The 19312-nt window shown below is 45.4% G+C and overlaps 1 protein-coding gene across 4 annotated transcripts in view; it reads left to right on the plus strand.

The window, feature by feature from the left end:
- DDX20 (DEAD-box helicase 20) overlaps positions 1 to 19312 on the plus strand; it is a 314615-nt gene that overhangs the window by 257977 nt on the left and 37326 nt on the right. For all 4 annotated transcript variants that reach the window (XM_063955364.1, XM_063955365.1, XM_063955363.1 and 1 more), the window contains 7 exons: positions 1750 to 1864; positions 1944 to 2086; positions 2370 to 2508; positions 10546 to 10604; positions 11319 to 11401; positions 13235 to 13340; positions 13676 to 13777. In XM_063955364.1, the coding sequence (XP_063811434.1) occupies positions 1750 to 1864; positions 1944 to 2086; positions 2370 to 2508; positions 10546 to 10604; positions 11319 to 11401; positions 13235 to 13340; positions 13676 to 13777 (747 nt within the window). The remainder of the gene's footprint in view (positions 1 to 1749; positions 1865 to 1943; positions 2087 to 2369; positions 2509 to 10545; positions 10605 to 11318; positions 11402 to 13234; positions 13341 to 13675; positions 13778 to 19312) is intronic.

A 19312-nucleotide genomic window follows, 5' to 3' on the forward strand; every position in this document is an offset into this window, starting at 1 on the left:
TCATTCCTACCTTGATAAAGGCAAGGAAGGAAGTCACCGCGAAGCATTATCGCCGTATTTGGCGAAAATATGTTGCGTGGTGCGAGCAGCGGAGTGCTCCGATGGAGGAATTTCAACTGGGTCGTTTTCCTACATTTCCTGCAATCAGGATTGTCTATGGGTCTCAAATTGGGATCTATTAAGGTTCAAATTTCGGCCCTATCAATATTCTTCCAAAAAGAATTAGCCTCAGTCCCTGAGGTCCAGATTTTTATCAAAGGAGTACTGCATATACAGCCTCCTGTGGTGCCTAAGGTGGCACCGTGGGATCTAAATGTAGTTTTAGATTTCCTCAAATCCAATTGGTTTGAACCACTAAAGAATGTGGATTTGAAATATCTCACATGGAAAGTGACTATGTTACTGGCCCTGGCTTCGGCCGGGAGAGTATCTGAACTGGCGGCTTTGTTTTATAAAAGCCCTTATTTAATTTTCCATTCGACATAGGGCAGAGCTGCGGACGCGTCCGCATTTTCTCCCTAAGGTGGTATCAGCGTTTCACCTGAACCAGCCTATTGTAGTGCCTGCGGCTACAGACGACTTGAAGGACTCCAAGTTGTTGGACGTTGTCAGAGCCTTAAAAATATACATTTAAAGGACGGCTGGAGTCAGAAAATCTGACTCGCTGTTTATACTGTATGCACCCAACAAGTTGGGTGCACCTGCTTCTAAGCAGTCGATTGCTCGTTGGATTTGTAACAAAATTCAACTTGTACATTCTGTGGCAGGCCTGCCACAGCCTAAATCTGTTAAGGCCCATTCCGCAAGGAAGGTGGGCTCATCTTGGGCGCCTGCCCGAGGGGTCTCGGCATTACAACTCTGCCGAGCAGCTACGTGGTCAGGGGAGAACACGTTTGTAAATTTTTACAAATTTGATACCCTGGCAAAGGAGGACCTGGAGTTCTCTCATTCGGTGCTGCAGAGTCATCCGCACTCTCCCGCCCGTTTGGGAGCTTTGGTATAATCCCCATGGTCCTTTCAGGAACCCCAGCATCCACTTAGGACGATAGAGAAAATAAGAATTTACTTACCGATAATTCTATTTCTCGGAGTCCGTAGTGGATGCTGGGCGCCCATCCCAAGTGCGGATTATCTGCAATACTTGTACATAGTTATTGTTAACTAATTCGGGTTATTGTTTAGGAAGCCATCTTTCAGAGGCTCCTCTGTTATCATACTGTTAACTGGGTTTAGATCACAAGTTGTACGGTGTGATTGGTGTGGCTGGTATGAGTCTTACCCGGGATTCAAAATCCTCCCTTATTGTGTACGCTCGTCCGGGCACAGTACCTAACTGGAGTCTGGAGGAGGGTCATAGGGGGAGGAGCCAGTACACACCACCTGACCTGTAAAAGCTTTACTTTTGTGCCCTGTCTCCTGCGGAGCCGCTATTCCCCATGGTCCTTTCAGGAACCCCAGCATCCACTACGGACTCCGAGAAATAGAATTATCGGTAAGTAAATTCTTATTTTCTGATGAGAAAACAGCTCTAACACTCACTGTTCAGGCCGTTCTTTTTTTAACTGCTTCATTATGAGCTTCAGGTGTTTGGAACTCATTCATGATGGCTGGAATCCATTGCTGAATTAAGTAGCTATCTGCTTTTAATTATGTGTAAAAATATTCTATGCTTTAATTTGCCAGGCTCCTTTTCCAGTTAGAGCTTACATGAAAATATTAACAATATTTATTTTGTTTTCCCCATTGCAGGCCGAATAAAGCAATTAATAGAAATTGGCTACCTTAATACAGGCAGCATTCGTCTTTTCATCCTTGATGAAGCGGATAAACTCCTAGAAGAAGGAAGCTTCCAGGACCAAATTAAGTACGGAATTGTAAAGATAATTAATATATTTATAATTAGAGTGAGAATATGACCTTTTTATATTTGTTTGGTTTAATAGCTGGATTTATTCGTCTCTCCCGGCCAACAAACAAATGCTAGCTGTTTCAGCCACATACCCAGAATCCTTAGCCAAAGCTTTGACAAAGTACATGCGTGAGCCAACATTTGTCAGATTGAATGTAACCGATCCAAGTCTCATTGGTATGTATTATGGACTGAAGCTGCACCATGCAGTAAACACTGTCACAAAATATGTCTTTCGGCGGGATGTAATGGCGTCCAAGATCGCCGGAAGTGTGGGATGCCGGCTGATCTTGGAAGTTTTTTTAAAGGGGCAGTCACTTACAAGGCAAAACCATGCCTTGTGAGTGATTGTCCCTTTAAAAAAATGTCCGGGATCAACCAGCGATTTTGCGCGCTATTACAGCCTGCTGGATATCTCCATTTTATTGAAACCAATGTTTGTCTTTTTATTTTGACTTAGGGTTGAAGCAGTATTACAGAGTGGTAAATTTGCACGCCCTCCCACACAAAGTTTTTGAAGAAAAGGTGCATCATTTACTGGAACTGTTTAGCAGAGTTCCATTTAACCAAGCCTTGGTATTCTCTAACCTTCACAGCAGGTAGTCATGTTTTCTCTGACTAATAACACTTCTAAAACTCCCTGTTTTATGTTCATAGTTTCCAGACATTTAAGAAGTAATTTGTCCCCTCCAGATGTTGCATTTGATGTTCCTTTGAGGTTTTCTTGCAGTGAATTTGGTTTAGAGCTCTTTGTCAAATTCAATGTAGAAGTGACTTTCTCTAACACTGATTACTGCATACATTTAAAACTAGATATATACAGTATATCCAAATTATAGCAGCAAACTAACGGGCAGTCTATCATTATATGTTGATTTATAGGTCCTATTATTATTATTACTATTATTATTATTATTATTATTATCCTTTAAATGGCACCATGAGGTGTCCGCAGCGCCTTAGAAAGTATATAAACAGAAATAAAAAGATAATTAGAGTACAAAATATTGTATAACATGGACTACAACCTTTATAAACATTGCTGCAGCATGGCGGCAGAACTCAAAGGTTGGTTGCCGTTGTTGGCAGTGGGATGGAGATGATAGTGTAAGTGAGGGAAGGAAAAGATCATGAGGAAAGAGGTCCCTGCTCAATCTACAGGGAAGTGGCAAACAGACGGGTGACTCAGCGTGCAGTGGCAGTGAGCGGGGAGTATGGGGCAGTGGGTTTAGATGAGAGTTGGATGGTTTTGATAAAGAAGTGGATCTTGAGAGCCCATTTGAACCTTTGTGCAGAGTCTGATAGAGAGAGGTAGGGAGCACCATGGGCAAAATCTTGGAGGGAAGAAGTAATCAGTCGGATGGCAGTCATGGATGGAGCGAAGTGGGCGGGCGGGAGTGTGAAGGGAGATGAGGTCAGAGATGTAAGTAGAAAAGTATTGGGTGCTGGCTTTGTATGTGAGTGTGAGGAGTTTGATCTGGGGTTGGAAGGGGACAAGTGTAGAGCCTGTAGGAGAGGGATGCAGATGCAGCACTTTTGGAGAGTGTCCATATATATGGATAACTGTAAACGTTTTCTATACGTTCAGGTATATTAAGCATTCCCAACCTTGGTCCTCAAGGCACACTAACAGTGCAGGTTTTAGTGATGTCCAGGCTTCAGCACAAATGGTACAATCAATATAACTGAGGTACTAATTAGGTCACCTGTGCTCAAGCATGGCTATAACAAAACCTGGACTGTTAGTGTGCATTGGGGACTGAGGTTGGGAATGCATATGGTATATATTTAAAAAAAAAAAAAAAAAAAAATTGAGTTAAAGTCAAGGAAAATGTTGAATTAGAAAACTATTTTTAAACATTTAGGAGTATATTCAATAAGAGTCGGGTCCATTCCATCATGCAGTTGTCGGAATGGACCCGACAACCCCTATTCAAAAGAGCGGCCAAATCCGACTGTCTGATTTGTCCGTTCCCTGTTTCCTGACCTGCTGCTGCTGTCAGCGCTGCGGGTATGCTGACAGCAGCGGGAGCTGTCAGTGGCGCCGGGGGTGAGGGGCGAGCGGTCAGCAGCGCCGGGAGTGAGGGGGGAGTGGTCAGTGGCACCGGAAGTGAGGAGATGTCTGCGGTGGTGGGGGGAGCAGTGGAGGAGATGGAGCGGACGAGTAGAGGAGGAGACAGGGGAGCAGCGGCTGCAGCAGCGGAGGCTCACGGCGGCGTCCACCCGCTTGCTGGAGCAGGGTGGACACTGCCGGTGGGTTCCTGCTCTCCCCGCTACAGCGCTGCTCTCCCCATCTCCTGCTCTCAGCTCCCTCATCTCAATCCGACTTTTTTTAAAGTCGGATTGAGATTGTCGGAAACGGGCCGCGATCAGCGTGCATTCCGACAGCATTCCAACAAGTCGGGTTTCCCGACTTTTCGGAATGAATGGGGCCGTAATGAATAGGTCGGAACCCCTTCCGACCTACAACTGTCTTGTCGGGAAGACTGCAGCTTTCGACAGTTATTGAATATACCCCTTAGAGTCTGATGCAGAGTTTACCGCAAGTCTGTCATAATTGCTCCTGTATTGCGTACACAGTATGAAATGCCTCATCCACATGCAGCTGTACACATTTGTGAGTGAACTGTCCCTGTGCTTTGTTTTATATCAGCCATTATCCGTTTGCATTTGTGCCAGCTCTGTCCTCTTGCAAAAGATCAGTCCCAAACAACAGGCGGATTTACACGTACACGTAACTTTGCATAGCCCCCTCACTGAGCTTAGCTTGTGTGCGAGACACCCAGTTACTGTATGCCCCTTCAGCCGAGATGGAGTAGTGTATGAATCTTAATCACGCCTAGTTGCATACACTCAGCTCCAGAGTCCGCAGAACTCTCTAGCATTTAACTCTTTAGTGCTCCTTTTAAATGTTATTTCTCTTACGTCCTAGAGGATGCTGGGGACTCCGTAAGGACCATGGGGATAGACGGGCTCCGCAGGAGACATGGGCACTTTAAGAAAGACTTTAGGTATGGGTGTGCACTGGCTCCTCCCTCTATGCCCCTCCTCCAGACCTCAGTTTGATACTGTGCCCAGAGGAGACTGGGTGCATTACAGGGAGCTCTCCTGAGTTTCCTGTCGGAAAGTATTTTAGTTAGGTTTTTTATTTTCAGGGAGCCTGCTGGCAACAGACTCCCTGCATCGAGGGACTGAGGAGAGAGAAACAGACCTACTTCTGTGAGTTTCAAGGCTCTGTTTCTTAGGCTACTGGACACCATTAGCTCCAGAGGGATTGGTACGCAGGTCTCACCCTCGCCGTCCGTCCCAGAGCCGCGCCGCCGTCCTCCTCGCGGAGCCGGAAGATAGAAGCCGGGTGAGTATGAGACGAAAAGAAGACTTCAGAGGCGGCAGAAGCCTTCAGCTTCACTGAGGTAACGCACAGCACTGCAGCTGTGCGCCATTGCTCCCATACACCTTACACACAACAGTCACCGTAAGGGTGCAGGGCGCAGGGGGGGCGCCCTGGGCAGCATATAAACCTCTCCTTTGGCAAAAATACATATATACATGTACAGCTGGGCACTGTACATGTATATAAAGAGCCGCTGCCAGTTTTTTAAGATTTTTGAGCGGGACAGAAGCCCGCCGCCGAGGGGGCGGGGCTTCTCCCTCAGCACTCACCAGCGCCATTTTCTCCACAGCACAGCGCTGAGAGGAAGCTCCCCGGACTCTCCCCTGCTTACTCACGGTGACAGAGGGTTTTCAAGAGGGGGGGGGGGGGGGGGGCACATAATTGGCGCATATACATATAAAAGGCGCTACTGGGTAAACTCTCTCTCTGTCTCTCCAAAGGGCCTGGTGGGGAAACTGTCTTCAGATAAGAGTTTCCCTGTGTGTGTGGTGTGTCGGTACGCGTGTGTCGACATGTCTGAGGTAGAAGGCTCGCCTAGGGAGGAGGGGGAGCGTATGAATGTGAGGTCTCCGTCAGCAGCACCGACACCTGACTGGATGGATATGTGGAATGTTTTAAGTGCTAATATAAATTTATTGCACAAAAGATTAGACAAAGCTGAAGCTAGGGAACAGTCGGGGAGTCAACCCATGTCTGTCCCTATGTCGCCGGGACCTTCGGGGTCTCAAAAGCGCCCACTATCCCAAATAGGAGACACAGATACCGACACGGATTCTGACTCCAGTGTCGACTACGATGATGCAAAGTTACAGCCAAAAGTGGCTAAATGTATTCGTTATATGATTATTGCAATAAAGGAGGTTTTGCATATCACAGAGGAACCCCCTGTCCCTGACACCAGGGTACACATGTATAAGGGAAAGAAACCTGAGGTAACTTTTCCCTCCTCACATGAGTTGAACGAATTATGTGAAAAAGCTTGGGAATCTCCAGACAAAAAACTGCAGATTCCCAAAAGGATTCTTATGGCGTATCCTTTCCCGCCAATGGACAGGATACGGTGGGAATCCTCCCCTAGGGTAGACAAAGCATTGACACGCTTATCAAAAAAGATAGCGCTGCCATCCCAAGATACGGCTACCCTCAAGGATCCTGCTGACCGCAAGCAGGAGGTTACCTTGAAGTCCATTTACACACATTCTGGTACGTTACTCAGACCGGCAATTGCGTCGGCCTGGGTTTGTAGCGCTGTAGCAGCATGGACAGATTCCTTATCAGCGGAAATTGAGACCCTAGCTAAGGATACCATTTTATTGACCCTAGGGCATATAAAAGATGCTGTCTTATATATGAGAGATGCTCAAAGAGACATTAGTCTACTGGGTTCCAGAATAAACGCTATGTCTATTTCTGCTAGGCGAGTCTTATGGACCCGGCAGTAGACAGGTGACGCCGACTCAAAGAGGCATATGGAGGTTTTGCCTTACAAGGGGGAGGAATTGTTTGGGGAAGGTCTCTCGGACCTCGTCTCCACAGCTACAGCAGGTAAATCAAATTTTTTGCCTTATGTTCCCTCACAGCCTAAGAAAGCGCCACATTATCAAATGCAGTCCTTTCGGTCAAATAAAAGCAAGAGAGTACGTGGATCGTCCTTTCTTGCCAGATGTAAGGGCAGAGGAAAAAAGCTGCACAACACAGCTAGTTCCCAGGAACAGAAGTCCTCCCCGGCCTCTGCAAAATCTACCGCATGACGCTGGGGCTCCACTGAGGGAGTTCGCCCCAGTGTGGGCACGTCGCCGACTTTTCAGCCACATCTGGGTTCACTCACAGGTGGATCTCTGGGCAATGGAAATTGTTTCTCAGGGATACAAGCTGGAATTCGAAGAGGTGCCTCCTCGCCGGTTTTTCAAATCGGCTCTACCGACTTCTCCCCTAGAAAGGGAGATAGTGTTAAATGCTGTTCACAAATTGTGTCTTCAACAAGTGGTGGTCGAGGTTCCCCTGCTTCAAAGAGGGAAGGGATACTACTCAACTCTGTTTGTAGTCCCGAAACCGGACGGTTCGGTCAGACCCATTTTGAATTTAAAATCCCTGAACCTATACTTAAAACGGTTCAAGTTCAAGATGGAATCGCTCAGAGCGGTCATCGCCAGCCTGGAAGGGGGGGATTTTATGGTATCTCTGGACATAAAGGATGCATACCTTCATGTTCCCATTTATCCACCTCACCAGGCGTACCTGAGATTTGCGATACAGGATTGTCATTACCAATTTCAGACGTTGCCGTTTGGGCTTTCCACGGCCCCGAGGAATTTCACCACGGTAATGGCGGAAATGATGGTGCTCCTGCGCAAGCAGGGTGTCAGAATTATCCCATACTTGGACGATCTCCTCATAAAAGAGAGATCACGAGAGAAGTTACTGAACAGCGTGTCACTTTCACTGAAGGTGTTACAGCAACACGGCTGGATTCTCAATATCCCGAAGTCGCAGCTGGTTCCTACGACTCGTCTGACCTTCTTGGGCATGATTCTGGACACAGACCAGAAAAGGGGTTTTCTTCCGATAGAAAAAGCTCAGGAACTCATGACTCTAGTCAAGAACCTATTGAAGCCAAAACAAGTGTCAGTACATCATTGCACTCAAGTCCTGGGAAAGATGGTGGCAACATACGAAGCCATTCCCTTCGGCAGGTTCCATGCAAGGACTTTCCAATGGGACCTATTGGACAAGTGGTCCGGGTCACATCTACAAATTAATCAGCTGATCACCCTGTCCCCCAGAGCCAGGGTATCTCTCCTGTGGTGGCTGCAGAGTGCTCACCTTTTAGAAGGCCGCAGGTTCGGCATTCAGGACTGGATCCTGGTGACCACGGACGTCTGCCTCAGAGGGTGGGGAGCAGTCACACAGGGAAGAAACTTCCAAGGACTTTGGACAAGTCAAGAGACTTGTCTTCACATCAACATCCTGGAACTGAGGGCCATATACAACGCCCTACGTCAAGCGGAGAACTTACTTCGCGACCAACCAGTTCTGACAACATCACCGTAGTGGCTCATGTAAACCGCCAAGGCGGCACAAGGAGCAGAGTGGCAATGGCGGAAGCCACCAGGATTCTTCGCTGGGCGGAAAATCATGTAAGCGCACTGTCAGCAGTGTTCATTCCGGGAGTGGACAACTGGGAAGCAGACTTCCTCAGCAGACACGACCTGCATCCAGGAGAGTGGGTACTTCATCAGGAAGTCTTCGCACAGATTGCAAGTCAGTGGGGACTGCCCCAGATAGACATGATGGCGTCCTGCCTCAACAAAAAGCTACAGAGGTGTTGCGCCAGATCAAAAGACCCTCAGGCGGTAGCAGTAGACGCCCTAGTGACACCGTGGGTGTTCCAGTCAGTCTATGTGTTTCCTCCTCTTCCTCTCATACCCAAGTTGTTGAGAATAATAAGAAAAAGAGGAGTGAGAACAATTCTCATTGTTCCAGATTGGCCACAAAGGGCCTTGTATCCGGATCTGCTGGAAATGCTCACGGGAGATCCGTGGCCTCTTCCTCTGCGACAGCACCTGTTTCAACAGGGGCCCTGTCTGTTCCAAGACTTACCGCGGCTGCGTTTGACGGCATGGCGGTTGAACGCCGGATCCTAGCGGGAAAGGGCATTCCGGATGAGGTCATTCCTACTCTGATAAAGGCTAGGAAAGACGTGACAGCGAAACATTATCACCGGATATGGCGAAAATATGTTTCTTGGTGTGAGGCCAGGAATGCTCCTATGGAAGAATTCCATCTGGGCCGTTTCCTTCACTTCCTACAGACTGGAGTGACTTTGGGCCTAAAATTAGGATCCATTAAGGTTCAGATTTCGGCCTTATCCGTTTTCTTTCAAAAAGAATTGGCTTCTCTCCCAGAAGTACAGACTTTTGTGAAGGGGGTGCTGCATATTCAGCCTCCTTTTATACCTCCGGTGGCGCCTTGGGACCTTAATGTGGTGTTGAGTTTCCTTCAGTTGCACTGGTTTGAACCACTTCAAACGGTGGAGTTAAAATATCTCACTTGGAAGGCGGTCATGTTATTAGCCTTGGCTTCGGCTAGGCGAGTGTCGGAATTGGCGGCTTTGTCTCATAAAAGCCCCTATCTGGTTTTCCATATGGATAGGGCGGAATTGTGGACCCGTCCTCAGTTCTTGCCTAAGGTGGTGTCATCTTTTCATATGAACCAACTTATTGTGGTGCCTGTGGCTACGCTAGACTTGGAGGATTCCGAGTCCCTTGATGTAGTCAGGGCTTTGAAAATTTACGTGGCCAGAACGACTAGAGTCAGAAAAACAGAAGCACTGTTTGTCCTATATGCAGCCAACAAGGTTGGCACCCTTAATTCAAAGCAGACTATTGCTTGCTGGATCTGTAACACGATTCAGCAGGCGCATTCTACGGCTGGATTGCCGTTACCAAAATCGGTCAAGGCCCATTCCACTAGGAAGGTGGGCTCGTCTTGGGCGGCTGCCAGAGGGGTCTCGGCACTACAACTGTGCCGAGCTGCTACTTGGTCGGGTTCAAACACCTTTGCAAAGTTCTATAAGTTTGATACCCTGGCTGAGGAGGTCCTCCTGTTTGCACAATCGGTGCTGCAGAGTCATCCGCACTCTCCCGCCCGTTTGGGAGCTTTGGTATAATCCCCATGGTCCTTACGGAGTCCCCAGCATCCTCTAGGACGTAAGAGAAAATAAGATTTTAAACCTACCTTTAAATCTTTTTCTCGTAGTCTGTAGAGGATGCTGGGCGCCTGTCCCAAGTGCGGACTACTTCTGCGAGACTTGTATATAGTTTTGCTTACATAAGGGTTATGTTATAGTTTCATCAGTTTTGGACTGATGCTAAGTTGTTTTTTCATACTGTTAACTGTTTAATGGATACACAAGTTATACGGTGTGATTGGTGTGGCTGCTATGAATCTTGCCCTTGGATTAACAAAAATCCTTTCCTCGTACTGTCCGTCTCCTCTGGGCACAGTTTCTCTAACTGAGGTCTGGAGGAGGGGCATAGAGGGAGGAGCCAGTGCACACCCATACCTAAAGTCTTTCTTAAAGTGCCCATGTCTCCTGCGGAGCCCGTCTATCCCCATGGTCCTTACGGAGTCCCCAGCATCCTCTACGGACTACGAGAAAAAGATTTACCGGTAGGTTTAAAATCTTATTTTTTATTGTTCCATTTCTATTCGAGATTTTCACACAAGTGTATTTTTGTAGAGCTCAACATTTGGCTGATGTTCTTACAAGTAAAGGTTTCCCAGCTGTATGTATTTCTGGTAAGTAAATGTGCACAATCTTCTTGCACTATTTAATATAACATCTGATGTAAGGGGCCTTTGAGTGTTCCTGCAACTTAATAGCATTAAAAATGTCTTCATCTGGGATAGCTGAACAGAGTCTGGGAAGTGGGAAGGTCGAAATCCCTCTAGAGCAGGCCTGGCAAACCTGTGGCTCTCCTTCTGTTGTAACACTGCAAGTCCCAGTATGCACTGCCACACTTTTGCTATTAGGGAATGCTAAAACTGTGGCAGGGCATTGCAGAATGTGTAGTTTAAAAACAGCTGGAGAGCCACAGGTTAGCCAGGCCTGCTCTAGAGCAGTGGTTTCAACCTCGGTCCTCAAGTACCCCCAACAGTTCATGTTTTACAGGTCACCTAGCAGTTGAACAGGTGTATTCATTACTCACTGACACATTATAAAAGATCCACAGGTGGAGCAAATTTTTTTCCCTTGCAATCCTGTGAGGAGACCTGGAAAACATGAACTGTGGGGGATACTTGAGGACAGCGGTTGAGAACCACTGCTCTAGAGGATAAATACTTTACAATCTTATTGGGGGGGAAGGAGGGCTATCGTCCTTGGGCTTTTTAACCTGAGCAATTATCACATTTCACCTTGTACCATTGAGCCTTCATACCTTTTGCTGTGGCTCCTTTATATGTATTGGCTGCATTGAGTCAGTGTACACTAACCATTGTATCTCCCCATAGGTGGTATGAACCAAAACCAAAGACTGGATGCCATGGCCAAACTGAAGCAATATCATTGTCGTGTCCTAATTTCAACTGATCTTGTAAGTTACTTGAAGTGAACTCATTTAATAACGAACTTGCACAATTAGTTGACATTTACTTTTGCTTATATGACGTATTTTACGGCTAATTTCTTATGGCCTATGGCCCTCATTCCGAGTTGATCACAGCAAGCAACTTTTAGCTGCTGCTGCGATCAATCGTTCACACCTATGGGTTAGTGTATTTTAGCTTAGCAAGGCTGCAATCGCTTGTGCAGCCCTGCTAAGCTAAAAAAAATTCAAGCAGTTTGAGTAGCCCTGGACATACTTACCCTGTGCGATGCTCCCTGCGATGCTGAAGCTGCTTCTGACGTCAGACATCCGCCCTCCGTTGGACTGGACACGCCTGCGTTTTTCGATCCACTCCCCGAAAATGGCCGCCAACGCCGTGGAGACGCCCAGGACCGCCTTCTTCCTGTCAATCTTCTCAGCTGTCCGCTCTGCGACTACTTTGTTCTTTGGACGTGTCGTAACCCGGCGACCTCTGTCGCCGGGCAACGTCGAGCACGCACAATGCGGGCGTCGCGCATGCACATTCCGAACCCGTTCGCACCGCAGCGATAAACCGCTGCGTGCGAATGGGTTCGGAATGACCCCCTATGTTATGGCAATAGGAGACACAGCATTGTTTATAAAATATATACAAGTTTTAATCCATGTGTTTTTTTTTAAAGTAAGAATTACTGTACAAACAAATAGTATAATTCACTGTTTTGTTTGTCTGCATTTGGTATAAAGGGTAGTATACTTAGTCATAATTGAGCTGCAATTAGTGGTTGCTATGGGAAGTTGCTTGTTAGAGTAACTGCACCTTCCATCTGCCCATCATTTTTTGGGTTGAACATTTAAAGGTACAGTTCTGACAACAATACGAGCATGGTTCAATAAGTAAGGTAGCAAGATCACTGACATATGTAATATTCTCTATTTCATTCTAATTTCCCACCAGGCGAGAGCATGCAGACCACTGCTTCCCCTCACGGCTGTCAGACTGCTCCTCATATCAGTCATACTGTCCCAGCATCAGTTGTAAGATGGCTGGCTGGCAGAAACATGGCTAAACATTGAGGTGCGGAAACCGGTTTCCATTGGTGATGAATTTCAGCTGCTGATGTGCATCACGCTACGCACCTCAATGGTTGACTGTAATTAGTTGATATGAATATGACCCTGAGTGTGGTTTACCCCTCTTATCTTGTTGTTAGAAAAAGTGATGCAGTATGTCATAAATAGTTTGTGACCTATTTTAACCTTTTTGTATTGGTTGTTAGGAGTTATTGAAATGTCTGAATAATTCAGTATTGGATTAAGATATTTAGAGTCAGATTCACAGGTCAATGCATTTGACCAGGTTTTGTTATGTGAAGATATCCCTCTTCTATGTTTACAGTATCCTGTGTCTCATTTTCAAGGTGGAACGGTTACCTGTATTAGTTTGACAACAGTGGTATTGACACTTGTGTTATAGGATTACCTTATTCTGCTGTTATCCTTTGGTACATAGCCTGTTTTGTTCATGAATTATTATTTTTTGGTCCATTTACCAAAAGCAATCATTTTAGGGGAGACATTTGGTACAGCACCTTTTTTTTTTTTCTTATCTGCATCTCACTTTCTGTAATACAAAAATACAACCAGGATGAATAATGTGCGTAGTATCACTCTCATAGCAGCTTAGTCATCCAAAATATCAGATTGTTTAATACTGAAAATCAGTATATACTCCGTTTAACACTTAAAGCCATGGTGTTTCATGTATTTGTACTTTTTAACTTTTTGTTTATTCATTGTTTGTACATGTATGTGTGTTACATTTTCTTTTGTATATTGAAGACATCTCGTGGTATCGATGCTGAGAAAGTAAATTTGGTTATAAACCTGGATGTGCCACATGACTGGGAGACTTATATGCACCGAATTGGAAGAGCTGGACGTTTTGGTAATTAGAAATAAATGTTTGATGTTTAGCTACGGTATTGTATATCTGCTATATGGATGCAGTGGTCTATGTAAGTGCTTGTCACAGTGACTTGTTCCGCAGCTTATATATTACCTCCCCTTGGTGTATTTCTGTATATTGTGGGCTGTCAAGTAACAGTATTAGGTCAAGAAATGCAGTTTCTTTAAATGGTTTTGCTTCACTTGATTTACTAAACAACATACTGTTTTACTCTATCCTTCTTACATGTTGTCACTTGTTCTTATACTGCTGGAGACCTTTTATCTGTGCAGCAAGCACTGCATGTTATCTCTAAAGCTTTTCTGTTTATACAGGTACCTATGGTCTGTCTGTCTCTTACTGTTGTCGGGGAGAAGAGGAGAATCTGATGATGTCAATAGCTCAAAAATGCAACCTCCGACTGCTTCCCCTACCTGGTAATAGGGATCATGTTCTCTTTTGTGGGTTATTCTGAACCTATGAGCCATATTTAAAAAAAAAAAAAATAATAATTTGGCAAGTGCACACACATTTATATACAACTATAGAATTGTATTGCTTGTCAAGATGTATTTCCATCTTTTGCACATATTCTCTATTCGGTTACATTAATGTGTTTTATGTATAGTGTCCATAAGATTGCAAATGTAACTTATTCTTAGCGCCTAAGTGGACAGAGACCAATCCGTTATTCAATAAGACCACACCCTCTGACATAGGGGTATATTCAATGAGAGTCGGAAACTGCCGTCTTGTTGGAAAGACGACAGTTTCCAACTGGAATAGGTTGGAAGGGGTTCCGACCTATTCAATACGGGCACATTTTTTCCGACAAGTCGGGAAACCCGACTTGTCGGAAAGCAGGTGGATCGGCGGAATACCAGCCTATCCGCCTGCTGCTGTCGGAAACGGGGGCCAAATCCGACAGGTTTTGGCCCCCTTTCCGACAAACTCAAAACTTGAAAAACAAGTCGGATTGAGGTGAGGAGACGGCGAGTGGTGCGGCGGGCTACGGGGATCGGGGATGAGAGGTACCTTGACGTCCGTCCCCCGGCCAGGAACCTCTGTCCCTGCAGTGCCTCCCCCGCTGCCGCAGACATCACCCCCGCTGCCAGCTCCGGCCGCCGATTTCCGCTCCCCCGCCAGCCGCCACTCTGTTCCCCCCGCTGCTGCTGTCAGCGCACTCGCCAGCGGCAGGACAAGACACAGGGAACGGCCAAATCCGACAGTCAGATGTGGCCGCTCTTTGAATAGGGGTTGTCGGGTCCATTCCGACAACTGCATGTCGGAATGGACCCGACTCTTATTGCATATACCCCATAGATGGTAATAATCCTCACTTCTAAGGAAATGGAAGAGGTGATTGACCCTCAGCTCCTCCATTTCCCTATTTTACATAAAGGGCGATGGTGACTTTAAATCTCCAGAGGGATCTCATGGGATCTCATTTCTCACAACGTGGTCCTGTTTGATGTCACTGAATCACTCATAAAAGAAAAGAGAGAACAGTAGTGCAACACCTTCAAAAAAGACTAAAAGGTTTTATTATTCCAGGGCACTCACATTTAAAACATAAAGAACAAGCATATCACCACATATAGTGGATATTCCCTAATGGACTCTCTTAAGGGGGGTACACACGTAGCGATGTGTGCTTAAATTCTAAGCAATTTAACTAGACTGCTTAGAAAAGAAGCACACATCGCTCCGTGTGTATGACCCATAGCTATTTGCAGCCCCGCACATCGCTATCGCTGACTCTAGATTGGCCTGCATGCAGGCACCGTCTAGTCAGACCGCTCACTTCACTGCTGGGTGAAGTGAGCGCCCCCCTTCCCCCTCAGCACACGTCTTGCTGTGCTGAGCGGGGGGAGAGATGTGTGCTGAGCGTTCTGTGACAGATCGCTCAGCACACATCTCCCTGTGTGTATCCCCCCTTGAGGATCTTAAGGTGCTTACCTGTTCCCAGATGGTATTAGGCACACATAGGAGCATCAAGGTCCCGAGTACCCCGAGTCCTATTTGTTTGTAAGCTACCCATATTTGTATCCAGCAGTTCCACAAAAGGTAGAGAGTCAGACAGGCTTAATGCATTTCATATCAAACAAGAGACTATATTTATACTCCTGTCAATTAGACACAAATTGCCCCATTCTCAATATGTTGATTTTCTGCTCCTGAAAAACTGGAAGTGACGTCATTCCACTTCCGCTTTGTGTTCCAAAGCAGCCATTGCATGCCACTGTAATTATAAACGGCTATTTATAATCCAGTCATGTGTAAAAGGTATCCCTCATTCTCCCCTTGCCGCAAACTGGGAGTTACGTTCTGCGGGAATGCTGATGGCATCATTTGGCTTCTGGTTTGCATTCAAAAGCAGCCATTTGCGTTCCATACATAGTAAAAATAGCCAGTTGTGGTCCACTTCATAATATCAAACAAGGTATATTACATTCCTCTTTAAAAGATAAATAATTTGTCGATATAAACCACATTGGTTGTCCAATGAATAAAGGGTCTAAGTATTCAATCATCCATATTACATAAAAATAGAAAAATCTGATCCAGGTGGCAACACACACTGAATCTGCCAAAAAGGACTAAATACAACACTCATTAGAAAAATGGACATCTTTAGTGTGAGTGAAGATAGTGTGGGATTCCAACCCCTTCCTAATATTATAGATGTGTTCAGATAACGGCACTTTGAAATTGCTATACGTCTTGTCTCCATCTACTATTAGATCGAATACTGGACCTATGACTCCTGTCTACTGAAAAATTTGTAACTTTAGTGGTACCCAGGGCCGGATGAAGGGTGTGGGGACTCCTGGGCAACAAAGTTGTGGGGGCCCCCACTAGTGACATTGCTGACAAAACTTTGAACACCTCATACACACACACTCTGGATGCAACAGTACTACCTGGCCACAACAGCAGGGATAGTTCACCGCTGCACCAGATGCAGCTGCACAGTGTTAGGGTCTTGGGGGAGTTCACTGCACTATTGTGTTGGGGAGCCAGTGTGTTGGGGCGCCTAATGTGTGGGGGCCTCGGGACTACTGCCCCTTTCGCCCCTCCCTTAATTCAGCCTTGGTAGTGCCCCCTTTATAGTAACACATAAGGCAGGAATCCACAATGGTAGAAACCCCTAGAACTAATACTGGACTTATGACCCTCTTCTATACTGATGAAATATTGTACCCAATTAGGAAATTCATAACCTGCCATATAAAGAATGTCCTCTGCGCCTAAAATGTGAATGTAGTCTTAAATATATGGGGGCGAGCCATCTACTGTAGGAGTTTAAACGTGTGGTTATCTGAACATATCTATGATATTAGGAATACGTTGGAAGCCCACACTGTCTCTCATTTTAAAGAAGTCCATCATTCGAAGGAGTGTTCTATTCTGTCCTTTTGGGGGATACAGTGTGTGTTGTCGTCCTGGCACACAACGGATGTGGAGATCAGATTATCTCAGGCTGAAATGAGAATGGATATTTAAACTAAATATAATGACTCCCAAAGGTTTAAATGGGGAGTTTGAACTGAAATGTGTCTTTAGACCTGTACCCATTGTTCAGTGATTTTATCTTTGAGTTTTTATATGGATGCTGCTAATATGTTTTTGTTTGATTTTTTTAAAATTAATGTAATATGGATGATTGAACACTAAAAGATTATCTGCCCAATCTGGCAATGTCTGGGATCAAATGACAAACAACCATTTGCTCCCAAATCAAGAACATGGACAAAAATGGTTGTTCAAATAAACTGGTTTAATGAAACAAACTTAACCAATTTGTCAGTTAATTTTTTTCTGTTTTCCAGTGTTTGAGAGCAAATAGTCCATTGTCATTTGCTCCAAGACATTGCCAGATTTTCTTTCCAATCAGCCAGATTGGACAGATAATCCTTAAGTGTGTAGGGCCCTTAAGACCCATTATCCACCGGACAACCAATGGGCCTTATATGAATGAATTATTTATCTTTTATAGAGGATTGTAATGTTCCTTGTTTGATTTTATGAAGTGGACTGCAAATGGCTGGTTTTACTATGTGCAGAATGCAAACCAGAAGCCAAATTACGTCATTGGTGGTCCAGCGGAACAACACTCCTGGTTTGCAACAATTGGAGAATGGGGCAGTCCTTTTACACATCACTGGATTATAAATAGCTGTTTAGAATCACAATGCAACGCAAAGGGCCACTTTGAACTGCAATGCGGAAGTGGCATGACATCCCTTCCAGTTTAGTTTCAGGAACAGGAAATACATATATCTATGGGGAGGTTTTTGTCTTATTGATATGGGTATAAATATAGTCTCTTGTGTGATAGTCAGCATGCTTCTGAGGAAAAACCTTAGGGTTAAAAATGCATTAGGCCTGCCTGACTGTCTACTCTCCCTGTTATGGAATTACTGGAAAGTACTCTGGGATGCTTACAAATAGGAAGCCTGGTGACAGGGATTTTGATGTGCCTATGTGTGCCAAATACCATCTGGGAACAGTTATGCACATTAAGATCCCCATCTGGGGATATCCACTGTATATGGTGATATGGTTGTTCTTTATATTTTGAACTTGAGTGCATTGGAAAACTAAAAACGTCTAGTCTTTGTTGAAGGTGTTGCACAACTGTTCTCTTTTATCTTTAATGAGTGTTTTTAGTAGAGATGTGCAGCGGGCATTTTTTGTGTTTTGGATTCGGGTCCGCGGTCGTGTTTTGGATTCGGACGCGTTTTGGCAAAACCACCCTTTCGGGTTTTGGATTCGGATGTGTTTTGGATTCGGGTGATTTTTGAAAAAAACACAAAAACAGCTAAAATCTGGGGGTAATTTTGATCCTATAGTATTATTAACCTCAATAACCATAATTTCCACTGATTTCCAGTCTATTCTGCACACCTCACACCTCACAATATTATTTTTAGTCCTAAAATTTGAACCAAGGTCGCTGGATGACTAAGCTAAGCGACCCAAGTGGCCGACACAAACACCTGGCCCATCCAGGAGTGGCACTGCAGTGTCAGACAGGATGGCACTTAAAAAAAAAAAAATAGTCCCCAAACAGCACATGATGCAAAGAAAAAAAGAGGTGCACCAAGGTCGCTGGATGGCTAAGCTAAGCGACACAAACACCTCAATATCACAGGAATTATTTATTCTAATTAATGGTATTATTTATTGGTCCAAATCACTGGAAGAAAATGACAAAAATAAGAATTTACTTACCGATAATTCTATTTATCGTAGTCCGTAGTGGATGCTGGGGACTCCGTAAGGACCATGGGGAGTAGCGGCTCCGCAGGAGACTGGGCACATCTAAAGAAAGCTTTAGGACTATCTGGTGTGCACTGGCTCCTCCCCCTATGACCCTCCTACAAGCCTCAGGATACTGTGCCCGGACGAGCGTACACAATAAGGAAGGATTTTGAATCCCGGGTAAGACTCATACCAGCCACACCAATCACACCGTACAACTTGTGATCTGAACCCAGTTAACAGCATGATAACAGAGGAGCCTCTAGAAAAGATGGCTCACTACAGCAATAACCCGATTTTTTGGTAACAATAACTATGTACCAGTATTGCAGACAATCCGCACTTGGGATGGGCGCCCAGCATCCACTACGGACTACGAGAAATAGAATTATCGGTAAGTAAATTCTTATTTTCTCTAACGTCCTAAGTGGATGCTGGGGACTCCGTAAGGACCATGGGGATTATACCAAAGCTCCCAAACGGGCGGGAGAGTGCGGATGACTCTGCAGCACCAATTGAGAGAACTCCAGGTCCTCCTCAGCCAGGGTATCAATTTTGTAGAATTTTACAAACGTATTTGCTCCTGACCAAGTAGCTGCTCGGCAAAGTTGTAAAGCCGAGACCCCTCGGGCAGCCGCCCAAGATGAGCCCACCTTCCTTGTGGAGTGGGCATTTACAGATTTTTGGCTGTGGCAGGCCTGCCA

Source organism: Pseudophryne corroboree, chromosome 2 (assembly GCF_028390025.1).
Source record: "Pseudophryne corroboree isolate aPseCor3 chromosome 2, aPseCor3.hap2, whole genome shotgun sequence".
Taxonomy (NCBI): Eukaryota; Metazoa; Chordata; class Amphibia; order Anura; family Myobatrachidae; genus Pseudophryne; species Pseudophryne corroboree.